General features: G+C 40.7%; 1 protein-coding gene across 11 annotated transcripts in view; it reads right to left on the bottom strand.

Moving 5' to 3' along the window:
* The window catches only part of LOC126291830 (gastrula zinc finger protein XlCGF57.1-like), a 308,343-nt gene that overhangs the window by 58,780 nt on the left and 226,705 nt on the right, over nucleotides 1-22,858 (bottom strand). The window contains exon 10 of one of the 11 annotated variants that reach the window (XM_049985540.1): nucleotides 1,143-4,336. The exons of 9 other annotated variants lie outside the window; for them this stretch is intronic. In XM_049985540.1, the coding sequence (XP_049841497.1) occupies nucleotides 3,598-4,336 (739 nt within the window). In that variant the 3' untranslated portion in view covers nucleotides 1,143-3,597. Of the gene's footprint in view, nucleotides 1-1,142; nucleotides 4,337-22,858 lie in introns of those variants that run through there. One more of the 11 variants, XM_049985541.1, reaches the window with a different exon arrangement.

Below are 22,858 nucleotides of genomic sequence, written 5' to 3'. Positions count from 1 at the left end.
ACCTTCTTCATCTGGTGAGCACAGTGTAGTAAGTCTCTGAAATATCATGTAGCTTGTGAGAAAAAGATATGTCGCATCCATCTTTCAATGAACATAGTAAAGCAGAGTTATGCTCTTTTGGTTCTTTTACAAGTGTATCATTCCCAGCAACTGGTATAACACTATTGCTTATGCAATCTCTTCTGAACACCGTGCACAATTCGCTACATGACGAAAACTGTGATTCCAAATAAGGCTTGGGAGTAGATACTAGGCAATAATAGTATGGCAACTTGGGATCTATGTCAAAAAATTGACAATCCTTTCCTTCAGTGCAGTACCTACTTCTTTCTATTCCCTTCCCAATCAGAAATAATTATCATCTTGACTCTGTTTAGTCTAATTGCTGTTATGACCATATAATATCCATATAGTATCTTGGACAAAACAGAAAAGAAAAGAGTAGTGAAGAGTCATCTGAGATACAATGTATTTCTTTTTTCATTTTAAGAGTTGCAGATGAGCTTTCATTAGATAAGGGGAGAGGAAGGGGATGAAAGTGGCAGACTGAATTTCTATATTAAAAGATGGTGGATGTGAGACAGATCTTCTAGAAACAGAAAACATCTTGAACAGAAATTTTGCAACAATAGTTGATATACTGATAGGATTAAAAGACGTTTTACAAAAGAAAATTATGCTAATAACAGGGAAACAGAGTGAAACCAGGGTTTTCATACTTTGAGTATAATATTTGTAACATCACTCAGCCAGTGTACTACTTCAGGAACAGTAATATTCACTGGGAATTTGTTCATACAGGAACATTGTATACCTCTTCTATAAGAAACTATGCTGATTCCTGCTGTAATGTAGAGCCGTACCCACATTCTCAAGATGCATTCTGTAAGCAATGATTTGTGCAGTTACAATGCCAGAATATTTTATACCTACTTATCCTTTCAATTATTACAGGCATCAAAGAGATGTGTTAGAATGTTACCTAACACCTGGCACATTGAAGGTTGAATTGAACTAATGTGCAAACATGATGAAAGAATGTCTGTAACATTCTTATAGTGATGTACTGCTGCTGTCATTCTGGGACCATGTACATACTGTCAGTAAAAAACCGTCTTGGGTAAATAAATGTGACAAACCAGTGCGATCACCAAGTACATTTTATTAAAATGTTACCAAAAAACATAAGAAGTATTCTATAGACTTCTTCCTCATCATCGATGCATAAAGAATAAAGAGACAACCAAATAAAGAGGATACAAAAATCATTCCACTTTACAAATGGAAGTTCAAGACTGTAATAGTAGTTCCACCTCAGCCGCCACAAAGTGCGGTGAGACAGTGCCTAACTACTATATTACCACTCCATCGCCTTTCCACAGCACTACATGTACACCACGAGTCGAGTATCCAGATCACTGCACAGACATACTTAGGTTTATTGACCGCATTTCCTTTACATTATGTATAAAAAGTAGTTTTTCTAACTTTGAAGACATACTACTTAGACCAAAACAAGAAAAAAATCTCTAATAAACATATGTCCGAAAGTACTTCGTTTTCGAATTATTGATGAGAGTTAACGATCAACAGCTTTCCAGGTACAACTCAACAACTTCACTTGTTTGAGTAATAGTTAACTGAAAGTGCTCCTTTCGAAGATGACAGAATATTTATTTCATGAGCAGGCACACATTGTTTTTATGTATTGCAGCACAAATGGTAAAGGATACACAGCTGCATGGAGATACCAGACAACATCTCAAGACGAAAGATAGCTGGTCACCTACCTGTTCAGTGCTGAGATCATTGCATTGCCGAGACAATATCTGAGGCACCACTGACTGCTGACCAAGTGAGACCACATGTCGATCGTATGGCTGACCATTTGATCTATCTCTGGGCACCATTTAAACATTTCATCTATGTAGAGCACCACCCAATACAGAAATTCTACACTGATGTGTCATGGATGGCTGCTTTACCATTGGTAACCCTCAAGGAGTATTTGAAAGGGAGTGACACTACATGATTCGACGAGTTCATGCAGGTTTAGGATCGAGAGGAGGACATTTAGAGAATTATATATTTATTTGCTGTTGAGCATCAGTCACCTAACCTGTATATTTTCATTGATAGCTTGAAAACAAAGTATTTTCGGACATATGTTGACATGGGCTTCTATTTTTGTTTTCGCTAAGGAACCTGTCCCCAAAGTGTATAAAATCATTTTTGAAGCAGAAGAAACTGAGAACAAGCTAGGTATGATCAGTGCACTATATGCTTCGTAATAAATAACTGAGAAAGTGTTCAATTAGTGCAATAATACTGCTATACCAACATATTTCACATTTGAGAAAAACGACAGCACAACATAGGGTATATTTTAGCATGACAGATTGAGCTAGAAGGTGTAAAAATACCTCTGAAGTGAAGCAGGACTCTGGTGTCATTCTTGACTGCAATAGATGCTTTGCTATGTTGTCATGCTTAATGTACAGGAAAAACTTAAAATACTTAACACTAAGTAATGTCACACTCATTCTTGGAGAAAATAATGACTATCTCTTCCTGCCCCATTCAACATTGATGAAGGTGTTATGCTAATGGGAGGTGTATTCTCAAGTGTATCCTTGCACTGACACTAACATCTGGTGAAATAGACAATACTCAGCTGATCTTCGGTGGTACTACAGCTCAGGGTAAATGCTCTCACATATATGCGATTCCTATTCTCCTTCCAATTGCTTTGGCACCTGCAATGTGCATGTATGATACAATGCAAATTACATTTTTGGATACCAGTAGAATAATTTTTCTATACATGCTCTGTACCCCATAAATGTTCATGTGGATGCTACAGCGAAAACTGGTGGAACATAGTCATGGCCACGCAAAGAAGATGAAATTAATGACAGGATTCACCTCAGCGGTTCTTTCACAAAAGAAATAAAATTGTTTACCCCTTAGACATGTGTCTCCATTTTCTCCAAATGTCATTTGATGGAGGGTCACCTATTATGCTGTTGCTTTGCTGTAACCAACCATACGAAATAATGTTGCATAAAATGTAGTGTTAGCACTGAATCTCTTCAATAAATTAAGTGTGCCAACAGGACGGAAGAAAGTAGAAAAAGCTAAAAATCATCTGAAGCACTGAGTTACATTATTATGTACAGACGTTAACAGCAGGTCAAACATTGTTCACAATCAGACTCGAGGAAAGTGGTTTACTGAAAGTCAGATGCTGGTAGGACTCTAAGGCCACTAAAATGATTGGATTTCGATTGGTCACAACTTTAAATATACAGAGGTTTAGGCTGAAATAGCCATACGAAGACAGAGAGGAGTGTACAGCATCACAAAAGACACTCCTCTCACATTTAAAAAGACATTACACTCTCCATCTTATGTCTTGTAGTGACCAAAATGCTGCAGTTATAGAAATAAGATCACAAACACAGTGTTGTTGACATTTTTCAGTATCTTTTCGTTTTTAGCACCGCTGAATTATTTAGAAAATGTGAGAGATGTAAAGGCATCTGACAATGTGCAGCTGTGGAAGCTGCTTCAGATTATTACCTTGTGCCAAAGGCATTAGTTTATTGGTCGTCTGCCAGTATGCACCTGCGAGTGCCTCTTCAAGTGGTGATTTGTTATGAATGTCATGTTGCAAACACCACAGCTGTAGGGACGTTTGCCAGTGTGCAGTTTTACATGCCGATTCAGATAAGTACTTAGCGTGAACGTTAGGTTGCAAAAACCACAAATGTACGGGCGTTTGCCAGTGTGCCGATTGAAATGTTTATCGAGATTACTCTTTATCGTGAATGTCTTGTTGCAAACGCTACAGCTGAAAGGGCGTTCGCCTGTGTGCAGCTTCAAATGTTGTCTCAGATGAGCACTTCGGGTGAATGTTTTGTTGCAAGTCACACAGCTGTATGGGCGTTCACCAGTGTGCAGCTGAGAATGCTTCTTCAGATTACCACTTTCCGAGAAAGTCTTGTTGCAAACGCCACAGCTGAAAGGGCGTTCACCAGTGTGCAGACGTAAATGCCTTTTTACATTAGCCCTTGTAGTAAACGTTTTGTGGCATGTATTGCAAAAATGCAAAGCTTCACCTCTCTCCACACATGTGTGTTCCTTCAGGTCCTGCAACCATTGAAAGGTTTTTTTACAGGTGTGGCAGTGGTGTGCTAGATGCCTTGTGTCAGTTTTATTCCCATGGATTGACTGCTTCCCGATGTTGCCTGTTTCTGCAGCCAGGGAAACTTTGGTAACCAAACTGCAACTGTCATCACTACTACTGCCGTCCTCTATGTCAGCGACATTAGTGCTGCAGAAAAGTGGAAAAAAAACGGCATCAGAAAATATTGCCATAACAATACAATTATGGAAATGAATATTATATAAACATATGCTAAAGCACCCATGGACTATGTGGAGCATCTTTTATAACTAATCAAAATGTCCTCGGTCCTGATTTAGAGCCCTGCCAGTGCTTAACTTTTGAATAAAAATCATTATCAGCAGTTGTGGACGAAGACATCTGGCACAACAAGTTTCCCTCTTTCCACCAAGAGCCTTGTCAAAGAGGGCATATGAGTGGGCAAAGGTTCAGGGCACTCTCTTGCTCTTAGGCTGAGAAACTGCTCCTGAAAGCAATGGAAAGCTATTGATATTGATGTTATTATGAGCTGAAACACAACGAAAATACTGGAAAGTAATGGTTCGGCAGAAGCTAACTGATAGGGATCATAGAACTCTAATTCATACTTTGTAAATGTCGACATCTATATCCAGCAAGTGAAACTAGCGAAAGCGGTGGGCCCTGAACTTTAGAAATTCCTTAGTTTTGTATCTCATTAACATTTTGGTACATGTGACACTATTTTTAAGACCATCCTACAATCCAGAAATCTTTGATGAGAAAATCTAATGAGCAACTTTCCTTAGATTACTATAAACGGTGACACCTTGGTTGTGGAGCAATGGGTAAAATCTTTAGAGTGAATGACTGTGGAAAAGAAGTTGCACTAAAGAAAGTTTGTGTAGTCCTTATGGATGCATGGAAAATTATTATTCACATAACAGTGTGTGGTTAGAAAAAGGTCCAACCAGGATTTGCCCCAAATTTAGCACAGCTAACATCTTCTAAAGAGAATCTACAACTAGTATAATACCCTTTAGCTCAACACTTGTAATGTAAAAGAAATAGATGTTGTCTGTGTTGTGTACATCTAAATTACTACTTCTAATTGTTGACTTGTTGATACACTTGTGTGGCAGAGAGGTTCTAGGCGCTTCAGTCTGGAACCGCGCGACCGCTACAGTCGCAGCTTCAAATCCTGCCTCGGGCATGGATGTGTGTGATGTCCTTAGATTAGTTAGGTTTAAGTAGTTCTAAGTTCAAGGGGACTGATGACCTCAGAAGTTAAGTCCCATAGTGCTCAGAGCCATTTGTACCTTTTTTTTTATACACTTGTTCACACATTATAGCCCAATGCTTAAATTATACCTTGGGTTTTATTACTACTCTTCAATTCTGGTTACTGTGTAGCATTAGAAACAGGCTCTCATTAATTTTTGGATAATGTTTATTATTTTTATCAATTATCTCAGCTAATTGGACTCACCCATAAAAGACTGAAAACTGTCCTTGTTACAGGGTATTGAGCTTTCATCGGTGGCTACCACACTTTTTGAAATCGGCTACCTCTCTTCTTCAAATCTAGGTTAACCTAAAATTCATGACTTAACTCGCAAGTTACAAATTATCTGCAAGAGTTTCGACTTTTTACAATAGCTGTCTTAATAATCTTCTGTTGCAGCATTGTGCAGTGCCTTACTCTCTTCCTACAACGAATTTCTTCGACGGATTGGACTAAAAACGAATCTCAGGCCGAACCTGGCCGACAGGACCTCAGTAGCCTATTCATGGTCTATTGTAACAGCAATTACAGACACGCCTGAAAAATTCAAATTCGATCTAAACAAGCTGCAGGGTACATACAGAAAATACAAATGTAATGGTACATGCTAACAATAGTGTCTATCAAATTTTGGAAAAGATGTTCCACATACTATCCTTACAAAATGTGTAAGCAATTCAGTTCAACTTGCTACTTCTGTTGCGAGTAGAAACCTATTAAGAAATCTTTACTTCTTAGTCAGGGAAACATGTAATTGGTTTTTGTATTCTTCAAGTGACCAATGGTTGTATTGTGATATTTATCAGACAATCAATTAAGGAGTAGAACACCCAAAAATTCAATGTGCATGTGATAGTTTTCCATGGAGCCTGCAGTAACATGAGATATAGCCAAGGATCTCATTGTGGTAAGAATGTCATTAGTGGAAAATTGACAAAGATACTGGCGAAATATCAGCCCCAGGGATTCCAAGATTTTCGAGAGTTTTTACTTTAATGTTAGATGTCAGATAACAAATGACAAAACAAATATGTTTTCGTGTGATGTTAATACAAATTAGCGTTTCGGGATTTTTTTCCTCTACTTGTACAGTTAAATTTGCTTCTTCCAAATTGCATGATTCCAGGTTAACAGGAAATACTCTACAGGTTCTGATGAATGAGATTGCGACTAAAACGAAACGAAGGGCTATAGATAAATAGATGCTGAATGAAACACTTTTGGCTGTCAAGAGGCAATGCGTAATGCTCAAATGTGTGTGAATTTCTAAGGGACCAAACTGCTGAGGTCATCAGTCCCTAGACTTACACTAACTTATGCTAAGAACAACACACACACACACACACACACACACAGATGCCCGACAGAGGACTCCAACCCCCTGTGAGAGGGGCCACGCAATCCCCTACACAGAGCCTCTAACCACGCAGCCACTCTGTGCGGCTGCTGCATAATGCCTTCAATGACTACTATAGCAGAATATTATCAAGTGTTCTTTCACAGAACCCAGGGAAATTCTGGTCGTATGTAAAGGCTGTTAGTGGCACCAAAGTGAACATCCAGTTTTTAGTCAATGAAACAGGAACTGAAATTACGGGTAGCAAAGTGAAAGCAAAATGCTTAACTCCGTTTTCAAATTCAAAGGAAAACTCAGAAGAATTGTCCCAGTGTAATCCTCATACCACTGAAAAGATGAATGAAATAAGCAATAATGTCAGTGGTTGTTGATAAACAGCTGACATCGTTACAACTGAACACAGTTGCAGGCCCTGATGGAATACCTTTCAAAATCTAAACTGAATTTGTGGCACAGTTATGCCCTCTTCTGACTATCATCTATTGTAGATCCCTCGAACAAAAAACCATGCCCAGTTCTTGAAAGGAGGCACACATCACACTTATGTAAAAGGAAGACAGTAGAAGTGATCCACAAAACTATCCAGTATCATTGACGCTGATTTGTCGTAGAATCTTAAAACAATTCTGAGATCAAGCATAATGAGCTATCTTGAACAGAATTACTTCCTCAATAGCATTCAGCATAAATTTTAAAAAACATCGATCATGTGAAACTCCACTACCCTTTTCTAACATGATATACTAAAAGATTTGGAATGAGGCTATCAGGTAGGTTCTGTATTTCTGGATTTCCGATGAGCATTTGACTCACTGCCACACCTATGCTTATTGTCGAAAGTATGATCATATAGGGTAACAAGTGAAATTTGTAACTGGATTTAGGACTTTTAAGCTGGGAGGTTGTACCATGTTCTCTTGGACGGAGAGTAATCGTCAGGTGTAGAAGGAACTTCAGGTGTGTCCCGGGGAAGTGTTTTGGGACCCTTGCTGCTAATGTTGTACAGAGTCCGCCAGAAAAAATGTATACACTCTTTGTCAGGCTCTATCAAGATATCGACATTTTCGTTCGATTTGAATTACGAATGTGCTGTAGTATGGTCTCTGGCTCAACAGATGTTAGTACTTTGATCTCGGTATTGAAAAAACAAGATCGCTGGAGCACGCTTGACATTCGAGCAACGAAAATGTATTGTGGTTTTTCAAATTTGACAATGCCGTTGAAGTGCAACGTCAGTGGAGGCGGGAGTTTCAAACAGAAACCCCAACATGCATAACAATTAAATGCATCATTAACAAGTTTGAACTGCATGGAACGATTTGTGACATTCACAAAGGAAGATCAGGAAGACAGCGAATGGCTACAAGTCGTGTTTCGTCGGCTTTCGTGTTCGAAACTTTTGTTAATTCTCCATAGAAGTCTGCTACGCAATGTGCACGTGAAGTGAGGGTTAGCAGTACAAGTGTACGAAGAATTCTGAAAGCTGCAAGGTGGAAAGTTTACATCCCACAATTACTGCACACGATTAATGATGATGACCCTGATCGCCAAATATAATTTTGCGAATGGTATCAACAAATAGTAACTGATGATGAACAATATGTGTGAAGGTAGGGTGGAGTGACGAAACACAAACTTAATGAAACAGTGAATCGTCATAACAGTGTGTACTGGGCACTGAAAAATTTGCATGTTTATGTGGATAAAGCGGTCAATCTACCAGGGGTTCATGTGGGGTGTGGACTATCATATAGGGGCTTAGTAGGACACTTTTTCTTTGATTACACTGTCACTAGAGAAGTGTACCTGGAAATGTTATGCACATCAATTTTGCCACGTACACATGCGCTTTATGGAGCTGATGAAGGGGTCTTCTACCAACAGGGTGGGGTACCTCTACACTACCACCTAGTATAGCTAGCTGTACAAGCTTTCCTGGATGACAATTTTCCATGGCACTGGATTGGACAAAGAGCGTCCATTGAGCCCCCTCCATGGTTGCCAGACCTAACATCTATGGACCTTTACTTGGGGGAACTGCGAAAGATAACCTCCATTGACGTAAGTCATGCACGCTGGAGGAACTTCGCCAGGAGATTACAGCGACATGTGCAGTAATCTCCACTGTAACATTGACTTACGTAGTTGCGCAAGCACTCGTCCTTCTGTTACGTGTATAGCCACCAACGGTGAAAATTTTTAACATTTAAAGTAACCATGTGCTAAAATGAAGGTTGTACAACATGTGTGATCAATTATTAAATGTAAAATAAACACATAAGTAATACTTTACGTTCCTTGAACTGTGCATCCATTTTTCTGGCGGACTCTGTATATTAATGAACTTGGAGGCATTACTAATAGCAAAATCAGGATTTTTGCAGATGATGTAATTATCTATAATTAAGTACTATCTGAAAGAAGCTGCATAAATATTTAGTGAGATCTTGATAACATTTCAAAGTGTGCAGAGGTTGGCAACTTTCTTTAAATGTTCAGAAATATAAATGAGTCACAATTGGACTCAGACAACTCATATAATTAACTACATGTCACACTTCATAGTAAAATGAAATGGATTGATCACATAGGTTCAGTTGTGGGTAAAGCAAGCCGTAGACTGCAGTTTACTGGTAGAATACTGAGGAAGTGCAATCAATCTACAAAGGAGATTGCTTAAAAATCACTCATGTGACCAGGTCTAGAATATTGCTGATCTATGTGGGACCAGCACCAGATAGGGCTTACAGGGTATTGAACTTTTTCAGAGAAGAGCAGTTTGTATAATCTGTGGGAGAGTGTCAATGTGCTTGGTTCAAATGGCTCTGAGCACTATGAGACTTAACATTTGAGGTCATCAGTCCGTAGAATTTAGAACTACTTCAACCTAAATAACCTAAGAACATCACACACATCCATGCTTGAGGCAGGATTCGAACCTACGACCATAGCGGTCGCACAGTTCCAAACTGAAGTGCCTAGAGCTGCTTGGCCACTGCAGCCAGAGTGTCAGAGATACTGAAGGAACTGAAGTGGAAGACTTGAAGACTATCCCGAGAACGTCTATTAACAAAGTTCAAGAACTGGCTTTAAATCATGATTCCAAGAATAAACTACAAATGTTGAGAGGAAGGCAAACCACAGACTGTGTTTTATTAACAGAACAGTTAGAAAATGTAACAGATCTACCTAAGAGACTGCCTACACCACGACTGTCTGTCCTCTTTTCAAGTACTGCTGCTTGGTCTGGGATCCTTCCGACACGATTAACGGAGAACATTGAGAAAGCTCAAGGAAGAGCAGCACAAGAACACGTACTATGTCAGAGATTCATCCAGTTTTTCTGCAAATCAATAATTCAGTTGTTGCAAAGATCTCCAAGAAACAATGAAATTGAGAATTTCACTTCTTTCAGTGTTCAAACTTCTTTGGGGCTTTAATTCGCCTCCTCCAATTGTGTAATATTGACCCTTGCTGGAAGATGTCTTCGCTGTAGAGGGAGATTTCAAGCATGAAGCGAGGAAAGTAGTCTGCAATAATGTTCACCTAATTCACTGCTGTCATGATGTCTTCGATTACCCTATAGATCCCATGGGAGCCCTACTCAATGTACTCCATAGCATAACTCTGCCCTCACTTGCTTGAATTTGTGGCACAGTGCATGTTTCGTGCAGCTATTCGCTTGGATGATGGCATGTAAGGACCCAACCATCGAAAAGGTGAAACCATAAATGAAATTAACTAGACAAGCGACACATTTCCATTGTTCCACAGTGAAAGCTCAGTGATGATGTTCACATTGCACTCATAACTGACGACGTCATTGGGTCAACAGAGGAACATGTAGGGGTTATGTGATATGGAACTCCATGTTGAACAATGCCCTTTGATTAGAGTGCTATGAAATACTTGTGCCAGCACTAGCACTGTACCCTGTCATCAGATCTGCCACAGATCGCTGCCTATCGTGGATTACACAACATAGGTCCTCCGACCTCCACATTTTGTGATGAGACGTGGTTGTTCAATACCAAACAGGCTACTCGTTATTTCACCATCGTTCTACCACTTTCCACAGGTGCTCACGGTAGTAGTAAGCCAACAGGCGTCCAGCACTGCCATTTGAGAGATTCTCACTTCCAACTGCAGGGTTGTAATAATATCAAAACAGCTTACATAAGTGGGTTTCTGGATTTTCGGCCATTATCTTCGCTATAATGGCTGCCCATTCAACTTTCTTCACCTTATTGCCATTTGTCACTGCGTCATGTGCCTGCAACACCACGAAGAGATATTCAACCTTGCAGTGGGAAATCGCCATGATGTCTGGGCTCACTGATGTAGTGTAACAGGAGATTATGCCTGGTTGAGCAACTAGAAGATAAAAGATGAAGATGATGGAAACACATTAACACCTCCTACCTAAGATACCACTGAGATGACCAGACATCACACAGAACTGCAAAACATGGGCCACATTTAATTCATAGTCTCCTAAAATTGTGGGCAGGTCAGATGGTAAGCTGGTCGCAGCCCTCACATGGCTTGGTATGGAACACAGTCTATTAAAATATGGGGCACAAATACCTGTACATGACATGCACTGCATACTTGGTGGAGGAGGAATCCATGCGATGGAGGACGATGCCTTTGCCTCAATAGCGAGGTAACCACATGTACCGCACAGTACATGCAAAAATCATATCTTCCACTCAGGAATTCTTAGCTGCGTCATCTGCTGCTTCATTACCCTAAATACCCACGTCGCCTGATACGCAGCAAGATCACTTCTCCTTGACCTGCCAGTGTAAGTATCTTCTGCTGAATATACTTTTCTACTGGGTAAATGTGAAAGATAGTGAGAAGGGCACTTAAGTGATCGGTGCAGATTAAGAGTTTGCTTGCAGGAAGACATTGCATCTGATCTAGTGCTCTCAAGATCGCTTACAGCTTCAACAGTAATAAAGCCAACAAACTGCAGGGGCAGGCAGATTCCTGTCTGAAAATGGAAGAAAAAAGGACCTGAAATGCATCATTGCCACATTAGATGGCAGGCACGTGACTTAACCACACCCCATGACTTCTAAGAGTATGGAGCAACTGTCCATAAAGCCGGTCGAAAACTGGAGCACGTTTACACAATCTTCACACCTGACAAGAGTTGTTAGCAGAGGTCAGGCAGGTTTCGGCCCTAGCTGGCCACTTAGGTCATCTGGTCTGTCAGTGTGCGGTTACAACAACCCTCATAGTCTTCAACAAATGCACCAGAGCATTTCGAATGACACTTCAGTAATTCCAGCAGTCCAGCTTCGACCTGCCTTGGGCAACTTCCTGACCAGGGTCCAAAAGTGCCAATAGTTGAATGGTGGTCATTTGCAACATCTGTTATAGGCAAGTTAGCATTATATTTCCTTTCCTCTGCTGTGTTTCTTTGTACCCCGTAACTATGTTCTCTGGCCCACTTTTATTTGCCCCACCCTTTACAAGCTCCATGCAAGTGGCCTGCCAACATGGTGTAAGCTACTGTCCTTATCACCTGCAACGAGCAGGGATTTCCGTCTATGGGAGGGTTCTGTCGATGGTTTTTGCACCACACGATCACAATTGTGTGATTTCTGTCATCAGTCCTCTTTACCAATGTAGCAACCTTTACCACACCTGACAACAATCTGCATAATCGTCATCTGTGAGCTACAGACACGGCATGTGGTCAGAGAAAATTTCATTCATCAGCACCACCTAACGTGCCGACTATGCATTTCCAGACACAAGTTCATAGGACTGTCTTTCACCCATTTCCAGTCGGAAATCCGTTCCTAGAGTTTGTTGGTTTCATTAATGTTCACCCTATATAGTTAAGCATCATACACTGTGAATGTACTGGGTAATTGAAACTTCCTTAAACATCACAGTACAAGCAATGGAGTTACCTTGCTTAGACCCAGCAGTGTAAATGACTTCACAGTCAAAGCGATCAGATAAAAGCCTGTAAAACATTGATTTTTTAAAAAAAACCTGGATTAAAATTCTTTTTGTACACCGATAAATCTAATACAACTCTGGGTCTCCTTAATAACAAGGGTAGTGAACGATTCAAATCTCAATGAAGCACAGAAATAGGGTTCGCATTAAGAGCTACTAAGTCCTCCCGTCTGAATCACTCTTTTTATCGTGTCCGATTTTAAACAGTCACTCCATTGGAAGGCGAGGAACGATATGGAATGCTGGAGACTGAGGGGTGCAGAGTAAGTTGCATACATGATTCATCATGAGGATCCACCGCCAAAGGATAATCAGTGTATCACCAGCCTCAACACAGAGGAATTTCCTGCGTGCTCTTGTCACCAACTTAATACCCTCATGGTGAGTAGCATCAATAATCTTAAGATAAGGTGGCCTAGCTGAGCCACAGACTGTTCATCCATAGTCAAGGTGGAAGTACACAAACGCCTTGAAAAACTGGAGCAGACATATTTGGTCTGCTGTCCATGACCTGTGGCTGCGCATTTTAAAATATTCAATGGTTTTGCAACTTTGGTCTTAATATTCTTGAGATGGGGTGACTATGTGAGTTGCTCATCAAATGTGAGATACACAAACCTCAAGGAATTTTTAAAAGTGTAAACAGTGCCCCTCATTTCATGATTAGGCAAGTTAAAAGAGCTACATGGCGATTAAAATTTAAACAAACACATTTCTCTACAGAAAATTTAAAATCTTGCTACCAGCTCACTCCTCCAACTGCTGTATCTTTAGTTGTAACTGACGAGTGGTTGTACAAGGTTGGAGATGGAGCAAAATATGGCAAAGTCGTCCGCAAACAATGAACATCAAACAGAAGACTTAACTATGGGCATAATACAGTTGATGGCAGCAGCAAACAGAAACACTATTAAAACAGATCCCTTAGGAACACCACTATCTTGCTCAAATCGCTCGGAAAGTGCATCACTGACCCAGTATCGGAAACGTTGCCCAGACAGGAAGGACCACAGGAATATTGGTAGTCATCCTTATAAGCCCCATTTGTGAAGCTGTCCCAGGATGTGATACTTCCAAGTAGTATCACAGGCCATCACAAGATCAAAGAAGATACCAACAAGGTGCTGTCTGAGTAGAAAAGGTTGTTGTATTTCTACCGCCAGCTTGTTGAGGTTGTTGGGTTTGAAGATATCTCAGAAACACACACTGGGAGCAACTGAGGAGGTTCTGCAATTCTAGGACCAAAGTAATATGGTGGTTACCATGTGTTCAAGAATCTTTCCTGTGCAGCTAGAGATGATCATACTATGGTTAAACAGTAGGCAATGTGCAGTCTTTTCCTGGTTTCAGAACGGGTACTCAAAGCACCTCCTTTTGAGCTGGGAAACTCCCCAGGCAACCAAACTTCATTAAAAAGGAATAGGAAGATCTATTCTGCATCCTATTTGAGACACAGTAACATGCTGTACAGGATCCACTCCTTGTCTGGTGCAGTCTCCTTGACCTTAGGCAATGCACACTCAAGCTCCCATATAGAAAACTGGCAACTGTAGTCCTCAGTGTTGTTGAAATGGAAATTCCAACCAACTCTCTCCATTAATCCCTAATGGCATAAGAAGGCTGGATCCAGGTTTCCAGTAGCAGTGACCCAACTGAAGCACTCCGCGATATCTTGTGCCATGTCAACAGGTGTCGACTGAAGACACCCCTGTCACAGCACAGCCATTATAGATGCTCTGACACATTTGCCAGATATCCTCCATCTCGCTTCCCGTACTTTGAAGAGCTATTGGAACAATTGATCGAGTCCAGAAACACATGCCAAGACCTCTCTCTGCTCTCTTTAATTGCCCTACATGCCTATACCCTCGCAATCTGAAAAACTGAGAGGTTTACAGCAGACAGCTGACATCTGAACCATCACAAGACCCTGCAGCTAACCTTAATTGTGAAGTGACACTAATCATTTAGCAGTGGCACTTGTCATCTCTATAGTTGACGCAATGACTTTGCGACAGTTGAGTCAGAAGCACGGTGGATCATGCTAGAGATGTGATCAATCCATTTCTGGACACTGTCACAGTGGTACAAAAAATAGATAATCGGCTTTACAGCATCCAGTTTGCTCTGCTAAGCATCCATCGTTTTGGCTTCCATTCTGGGTCAGTTCTGTCTGAGAGATGGATCCAGACACGAAAGTGGTCATCTGAATGCAAATCATCAACCACTTCCCAGCGAGCGGCGTCTATAAAGGCAGGAGAACAGCGCTGCTGAAGTGTGGGCTACTACCAGAGTTGAGAAAGCACAACTCTTGTGACACAATCAGGCTTTCAATAACTCGACCTGGGGTAGAGCAATGCAGATCCCAAGAATAACTTATGTGCATTAAAGTCTGCTAAAAGTAGGAAGGTTGGAAAACTTGCAGAATCAAGCCTGAAGAAGCCACTCTATCTAAAATTTGGCAAATACAAATTGTAATAATGAATGAATGTCAACTATGACAGCAGCTGTCGAATAGCGACAGAACTGAAGTGGTAAGTATCATTCACAAAGTTAGCCATCTCACCTTTAGCCCTGTCTACATTGATGTCATTTGTTCGATAAAGGCTGTATCCCTGAACATAGAGGTGTCTTACGATTAAGATGCATTTCCTGAAGACACATACAGAAGGAACTTCACTGTGAAAACAGCTACAGCTCCTCCACAGCTATTCTAAACTTGTTCATATTCTATTAAAGTATAAAAACTATTTACTTGACAGGTTAAAGTTTTGCACTTGTTCGTCTGCGTTTAGATGTGAGACTTCAGAAGGAAAGAATTGAGAGGACTCGAGAGTTGAGTTGAGCAGACTTTGAAGTTCATGGTTCAGTCGTCGTCTTCTGAGTGTTTCTGTATCTGACAGTCCATTTCCTTCGATTCCCCCTTCTTGACAGTATGCTGCGCCTTACTCTTTTCTTCTCCTTCAGATTTCATGACATCAATTTAGAATGAAGGAAACTAGTTTTCAGTCACTGTCCTTCCAGTGTGGTATCTATGGCAGGGGCTGAAGCGGTGCTTATCACTTGAGTTTGTGTGGAAACATCAACAGTTGTATCACAACCGCTGCTTCCACAGACGCACCTGCAAGAGCATTTCTTGCTATCGGAATATATAGGTGATGTCTACTTGTAAATACTTACTGCTGCAGGTTTCTTCGTGAGAGCGGCAGTAAATGCAGTAGAAAAGACTGGAGGTTGAGGAGATTTGTATTGCTTCTTCACTTTAGTCACCTTCAATTTGTCGATATTTTTTCATTCCCCAAAATCATACAATCTCTGCTCCAAGTGGGATGTAGAACTGAACAGGTGACACAAAGGTCAGGGAAAGTAAACGGAATTCCTTCAGTGTGAGCGGCCATGCCACAGTGACCATACATAGCTTGACCTTTACATCTTGCAGTAGTATGCATAAACTTCTGGCATGTGAAACACATCATGGGGTTAGGAAAGTATGATCTCACTTTAAGTCTTAAAGATCCAACTTTAACATAATCTAACAAAACTAGTGAATCAAACGTCAATGTAATCGATTTTGACGTTTGAGTTTATGAGGTTGAGAACTTACTTTGATGGTATTGTTTTGACAGATAATGTAGCATTGTGTAGCTGCTTAACAAATATGAGGGTTCCAGCAAAACTACAAGCCCTTACTTACATAAAAAGGCGATCCTCCTCAAGCATACCATCTTCTCTCTGTATCACAAGAAGGATATTTTTACATTCTAGGCATGCCTTATTACAATACAGTGTCTGATCATTATATGAAGATTGAGCAGGAGGGCTACCCTCCTGTGCTGTCTTTGTAGCATGAATATGTTTACTACCTAACAGACCACCAGAACCATCGGGAGCAACAATTTGAGAAGTCATGGATGTCATAGTGATACCATCAGCATCTAAGGAAGCAAACAGTCTGCCCAGACAGAGCTCCACTTGCCGAAGTATGCCTTATACAACTGAAGCAGGGCAGGTCACCAGAGGTCGCCCACTAAAGATCGTCCAAACTCAACAACAATGCATCACATTGGTGTGCAGCACACCTTAAGGCTGAGTTGTTTTTTATAGTTTTTACCATATTTCTGACCCAAGCAGTTAAGCCAAGATCCTCAGTTTCTGTGGCACTACATTCCATCACCATACCACATGGTGGTTGCTGAAACATGTCCAGAGGTTACAGTGACAGAGAACTGATGGTGCTCACCAGCCCACAGTCCAGGACCCACATGTTCGCCAAGTCTATATCTACCAAGCAAATGCTGAGCTCCCTGAGGGAACTGAGGACATGTTTGCAACGAGGTGATGTACAACAAGTTTCTGCAGGACCATGAACCTCATTTTAAATATTGTCAGGACTGATGAGGTGAAATTGCACACAGCAAAATAGATGAATAGACACAACTGCGTGCTTGGCGGCGAGAGAATCCGAATGTCACCATAGAATATGCTTTCCAGTAAACAGGAGTAATGGCCTGGGGTGGTGCCCAATGCTTAATCATTTGTTAAATGCTGCTATATTTCTTGTATCTGTTCGCTTCCTCAATATACTGTTGAAGACATCATACTAAAGATCTGCCACCCTATTATAAGTAATTTATCTTATGCACAACATTCTTCTCTCATCAAATAATTTTCCTATCAGTATTACTAATGCATTTAATACTTCCTTAAGTAAAAAATCTGACTTTTATCAATTTTCTAATTTTAATTTAATTGGCAGCTAATATTGGTTACATTCTGTTCCATAATTACATATCATTACATTATTTGATAACATTAATATCATTCTACCATATACCAGTGTACATAACAAACACAAGATTTTAGTATCCACAGTGCAGAAAATGAATCATGGGATCACTTACAGCTAGAGAATCTAGTTGAGGTACTGTGATGATGGAATTTTAGTTGTGCTGGTAGCAAAATAAACATAGATGTTTAGTAGAATGTTTTACAAGGGAGAGTAAAAATTACCTATACTTTTTGTCATACATATCTTTAAAATTCTCACACTCCCTTCTGTCTATGCACACTTATAGCTGGTACCACTCTAGTGAGTAATGGGGCTACATGGGTGCTGGCTCATTTCATTAGTGCGGGCTGCATACATTCAGGGGAAAACTGATTTATGAGCCCCTTCCCTTAACATATTGTTGCGTTAATTGTTTTATGATCCCAGGGAATCCCCGCCCCCAACCATTCCCCTCTCCCACTCTCTGGGAACCCCTTTACCCACATTTGATAGCAAATTAATTGACTAATTAACTACATCGATAAATTAATAAGCCCCTCCCCTCTGGTAAATCCCTCAATCCCGTCCAGCATCTCTGCCTGGAAATTGGCATGAAAAGGACTGTGTCTGCTGGAGAGGATGGATCTTACAAAAGGAAATTCAAGCCAATGTCAATTACATAGCACAAGATATATTGTTCATTTATGAAATTAAATTCACAGGGGTTGGATCACCATTTTATTTTGTGGCAAAAGCTCATCAGTCTCTGCTGTTTTTGAAAATGCTGGTCTTGTGAAATACATCGAAAAGAAGTAATTAAATACATCCTTTTTCTGATCATGGAAGGAATACAGTCACAAAATCGACGTCAGCATAGCTCACCGCACATAATTACAGCGTTAAAAAACTTCCGATTGCGTCTTCGCACTGACCACAAGACAGATATGCCGGCCGCTTTTCGTATTCCCGCGTGTGGAGGCCGGGAGAGAGGCCAGCTCATGCAGTTTGCAGACCAGAACTCACGCTAATCACCGATTGAAGTATCAGGTGACGGCAACACTTTGTATGGCTCTGCCGACAGGTAAGAGTTGGTAGGAAGCACTAGCTTTCCACTGCCACAAACATCAGGCGTGATATCCTGCTCTGATTAGTACTACAGATTGGCGGTAGGAATCACTTACCACAAAAAACAATGCTAATAAAGACCTAAAAATTCCATAAATATTGTGAAAAACCCCAGCCTAGCATGTATACCGCAGAGAGACTCTAGAAAACACTCACCTGCAACAGCTCCACGCAAATACACAAAGCTAGAAAAATAACTCCCGTAATGCACCTCGTCAGGACTATCACGACAACACATCTGCTTCCCACAATGTCCAGAAGCCTTGTGCGCAGGCCTGCGGACAAATAGTAACTGATCCCAGCACCCTCAAGCAACACCGGTGGGAACTATTGGCTGGTACCACATCACAAAGACTTACGTGGTCCATCCCCAAGTGTGTAGACAAACTAAAGCAAACCAAGTAATTAAATTTCAAGAACACTCGCCATATTTCGGGGGTCTTATATGCAGAGATGATTGAGAACACAAACACTGTCTTCCACACATTTTATGTAACCCATGCAATCCCGAAGATTGCATACTGAGGAATAGTTCACTCCCACTCAGGGAGCGCCTCGAGTATCGCCACCTGAACAGTCCTGTTACCCCACAGCAGAAATCGTCGTCCTTTTGATATTTGATACCTGGAATACAACCACCAATCTCTTTGATATGGCTACTTCCTGATTGTGTGTGAACCAATGTGTGTAAACACATACAGACTAAGAATTTGTCCCCACCCTTCCTCCCCTCCTCTGCTCAACACTCATGCAGAACCTGGCGATGATAGTCGGTATATCCCTTTGTTCACGCACTTCCACGGCTGTGGAAACCTGTAGCGGATGGAAAAAAGACATTCGAGAAGGATTGGGTAGCGTCTCTCATGTGCCATCCTGACCAATCCTTTGTCCTGAACAAAGCAGCAAATACCTGGGAAACCCCCACTCCTTCTGAAAATGCAAGGCTATGGATGTCTTGAAAATATTACTTCACACTATCAGTCTGACTGACTAATTAATTAAACCGATACCCTTTATGTGCAGACAGTTTTTTCTAGCATCCTATTGGTGGATACTAGGAGTGGTGCATCTGGTATGATTAGATCCTGAAAGCACCTGATTATCAAACTCTTCTGGATTTTTTCCCTTGCCATGATTAGATTCTGCAAGCACCTCATTATCAAACTCTTCTGGATTTTTTCCCTTGCCTTCTATTGACGGATACTGGCACAGTTAGGTCATTCGGTAGAAAGACCACTACATTTGAGGTAGCTGAAAGTTTCAAACTGTAGCTCAATTGCATGCTATGTCTTTAAATGATCTATGGAGGGGGTAGACTGATGTGCATGCTCAATATACCACTATTGTAAACAATAAGTAGATCAATCGGGAACTTGATGTTGAGACTGGGTTTTTAATGTAGCATTTAATCCCAAGTTGATTCTCTCAGCTCCTCTCACCAGAACAAAGGATAAGGAGGAGGAGGAGGAAGAGGAAGGGCCTACCACATGATCAGACAGTAACAACAACGAATATCACTCCCACCTTGCCACTCTAGGACAAGAGTCTACCAGAGTGTATTGCGAAGCAGTAAACACCACACTCTTAAACCACATTCCGATCTGTAGTAGTAGTTGCAACAGTTACATATCAGAGATCGCTAAAACACTCGCACATTCTATGCACTCATCTCCCGATGTCACACATCGCTAGCAAGGAGATAGCAATGGAATCAATGGCCCTTACACCAACTGTATTTTAGAGGCTTGTGGAAGATGCTTTCTTAGTGAGGCCTCATGAAGGACATAGATTAATGGAGTTTTTATACCACCTCGACACAGTTCATAAGAGAATTTAACTTTCTATTGTTATTTGTCTTTCCTAGACGTTTTGGTTAGATGGAGGAATGATAAGTCTATGGAACATTTAGTTTATCGTATATTCATGCATACTGCTTGGTATTTGCAATCATTGAGTTTTCATCACTTGTCGAAAATTATGAATGGGCTCCAAACACTTGCACACAATCTCACATCGGGACAGTTTGCCTGGAGAGCTCACCCACCTAAATACAGTGTCAAGGAAAAAGTAATATTCTACCCAACAGATCAACATGGTACTATCATTAAAATCTAACACCATAGTGAATAGAGAGGAGATCACACTGGTAAAATCTCTAGCTTTTCTTCTCTTTGTTCGTAATATTTCGTTCAAGATAACCAAAATTCTCCACAGATTTCAGGTCGAAGTGGTTCTGTATACAACATTGAAGACTGCTGATGTTCAGGGATCAATGAAGGGCAATTTGTTAATGTGCAAGGCTGGTATTTACAAAATATCTTATCAATGTGGTATGGTTTACACGGGCCCAATCACATCCACTGTAGAAGACAGCTGCACTGACAACAATGATATACTCGCATTTCACAGGCAAATACGTTTGCTACAGTGGAAATTTTTTTTGCAGATGACATGCTTATAAACAAGATACTTCGTACGACTTTTATTCCGATGGGACGCTTCCTCCTTTGTGGAGCATTTATCGTGTTTTTGGTTTCTGCACACAGATAAAGTTTGTTAACAAAATCGTCATTCTCATCAGTATCACTGTCGTCCTCCATGTCATTGCGGACAAGTGAAAAATAGAAGTCATACAGTATAATCATGGAAATGAACAATTATGTTAACCTTCACATGGGTCACAAAATATCAGAATCTCTCCATAAATGTGCTACTTGAAGCTGTCTGAACCTTACATTCTAAATGAGCAGCTCACTTTCGCAACTTCACAGAATATTTTCGGCTTTATTGAGGCATTCATTTAAGTTCATATGGGACATACATTACGTACCAAACGTTTTGTGAATTTCTGCATTTCAAAGGTAGGCATGTCCACTGATAGTGATGTTATTTGCACATCAACTTTCAGAATATCGCCATGTTTAAATGATTAACTGATAGGGACAACAGAAAAATAATGTGTAATATATGAATGTACTTTCAGACACTCTTGTTCTTGAATCTCAATGATATATTGGGACAATCTACAGCAATATTGTCATGGCTGCCCCAGTAACCAGAGGTCTCTGGTTACACATTTAAATGAGCGAGCTTGCTTAGACTGCCATAAACGACGTCAGTTTGATCGTGAAGCAGTGGATACTATCTTTTAAAGACTGTAGAGCAAATGTTGCACTAAGAAAGCTGATGTAGACTCTGCTGATGTTTAGCAAAAAAGATTTTTCTAAGGTTTGGAAATTAAAAATTATATTACAAACTTTATAACTGTACTACAGCTATAGTTTTCATGATGTCTACTTTCGACAAGACAGTGAAATGATATTTGAATGACTATGGGTGGTCATGAGAAGGTTCGTCGTAAATTACTAGAAATTTCGAACAGGAACTCATATTCAAAGGATAATCGACAAATAAATCAGCTTTTAGCTCGAAACTTCACACGAGGATTGATCTTGCTTCTGTGATAAGTTTCGTATCTGTAACACGGATATTTGAAAAGAGCATGGCTTTATATATAATAATCCACAGGAAGCAGCCCTCTTGTTTCGGTAGGTTGACAGTAATGCTCTATTTTGTAGACGCTTTTTGCATTTTGCATACCAGTCAATGGAGGTTATAACCAACCAAGGTGGCGTGGTGGTTAACACACTGGACTCCCATTCGGGAGGACGACGGTTCAAGCCCGCGTCCGGCCATCCTGATTTAGGTTTTCCATGATTTCTCTACATCGCTTCAGGCAAATGCTGGGATGCCACAGCTGACTTCCTTCCCCACCGTTCCCTTATCCAAGGGAATCGATGACCTTGCTGTTTGGTACCTTTCCCCAAATCATCCAAACAACCAATGGAGGTGATGCGAGGGGAGTAGTATGGCGCGATAAAATTCTGTGTTCGTTTAAACCATACATCCACTTTTCTTACTAAAAGTTACAGCGTACGTTGAACAGGCACTACCTCATACGACAATGTTTAGGTGGTTCAAGGACTTCAAACAAGGCCAACTTGTTCGTCTTAAGCATGGTCTGCGTGATTTTTCTGCTTCTGCTGTGACTGACTATGAGGATCGGCGGGCAACATTTCGTAACCGAAGTGAAGTGCTCAGAATTGCATATTGGAGTGTCTTTACGATTATGCATGATCATCTCCATATGACCCATGTTTGTGCCAGTTGGGAGCCACATCTCTTGACTCCCAA

Source organism: Schistocerca gregaria, chromosome 9 (assembly GCF_023897955.1).
Source record: "Schistocerca gregaria isolate iqSchGreg1 chromosome 9, iqSchGreg1.2, whole genome shotgun sequence".
In the NCBI taxonomy this organism is placed as follows: Eukaryota; Metazoa; Arthropoda; class Insecta; order Orthoptera; family Acrididae; genus Schistocerca; species Schistocerca gregaria.
The sequence above is the reverse complement of the archived record's forward strand: the minus strand, read 5'-3'. Positions and strand labels throughout refer to the sequence as shown.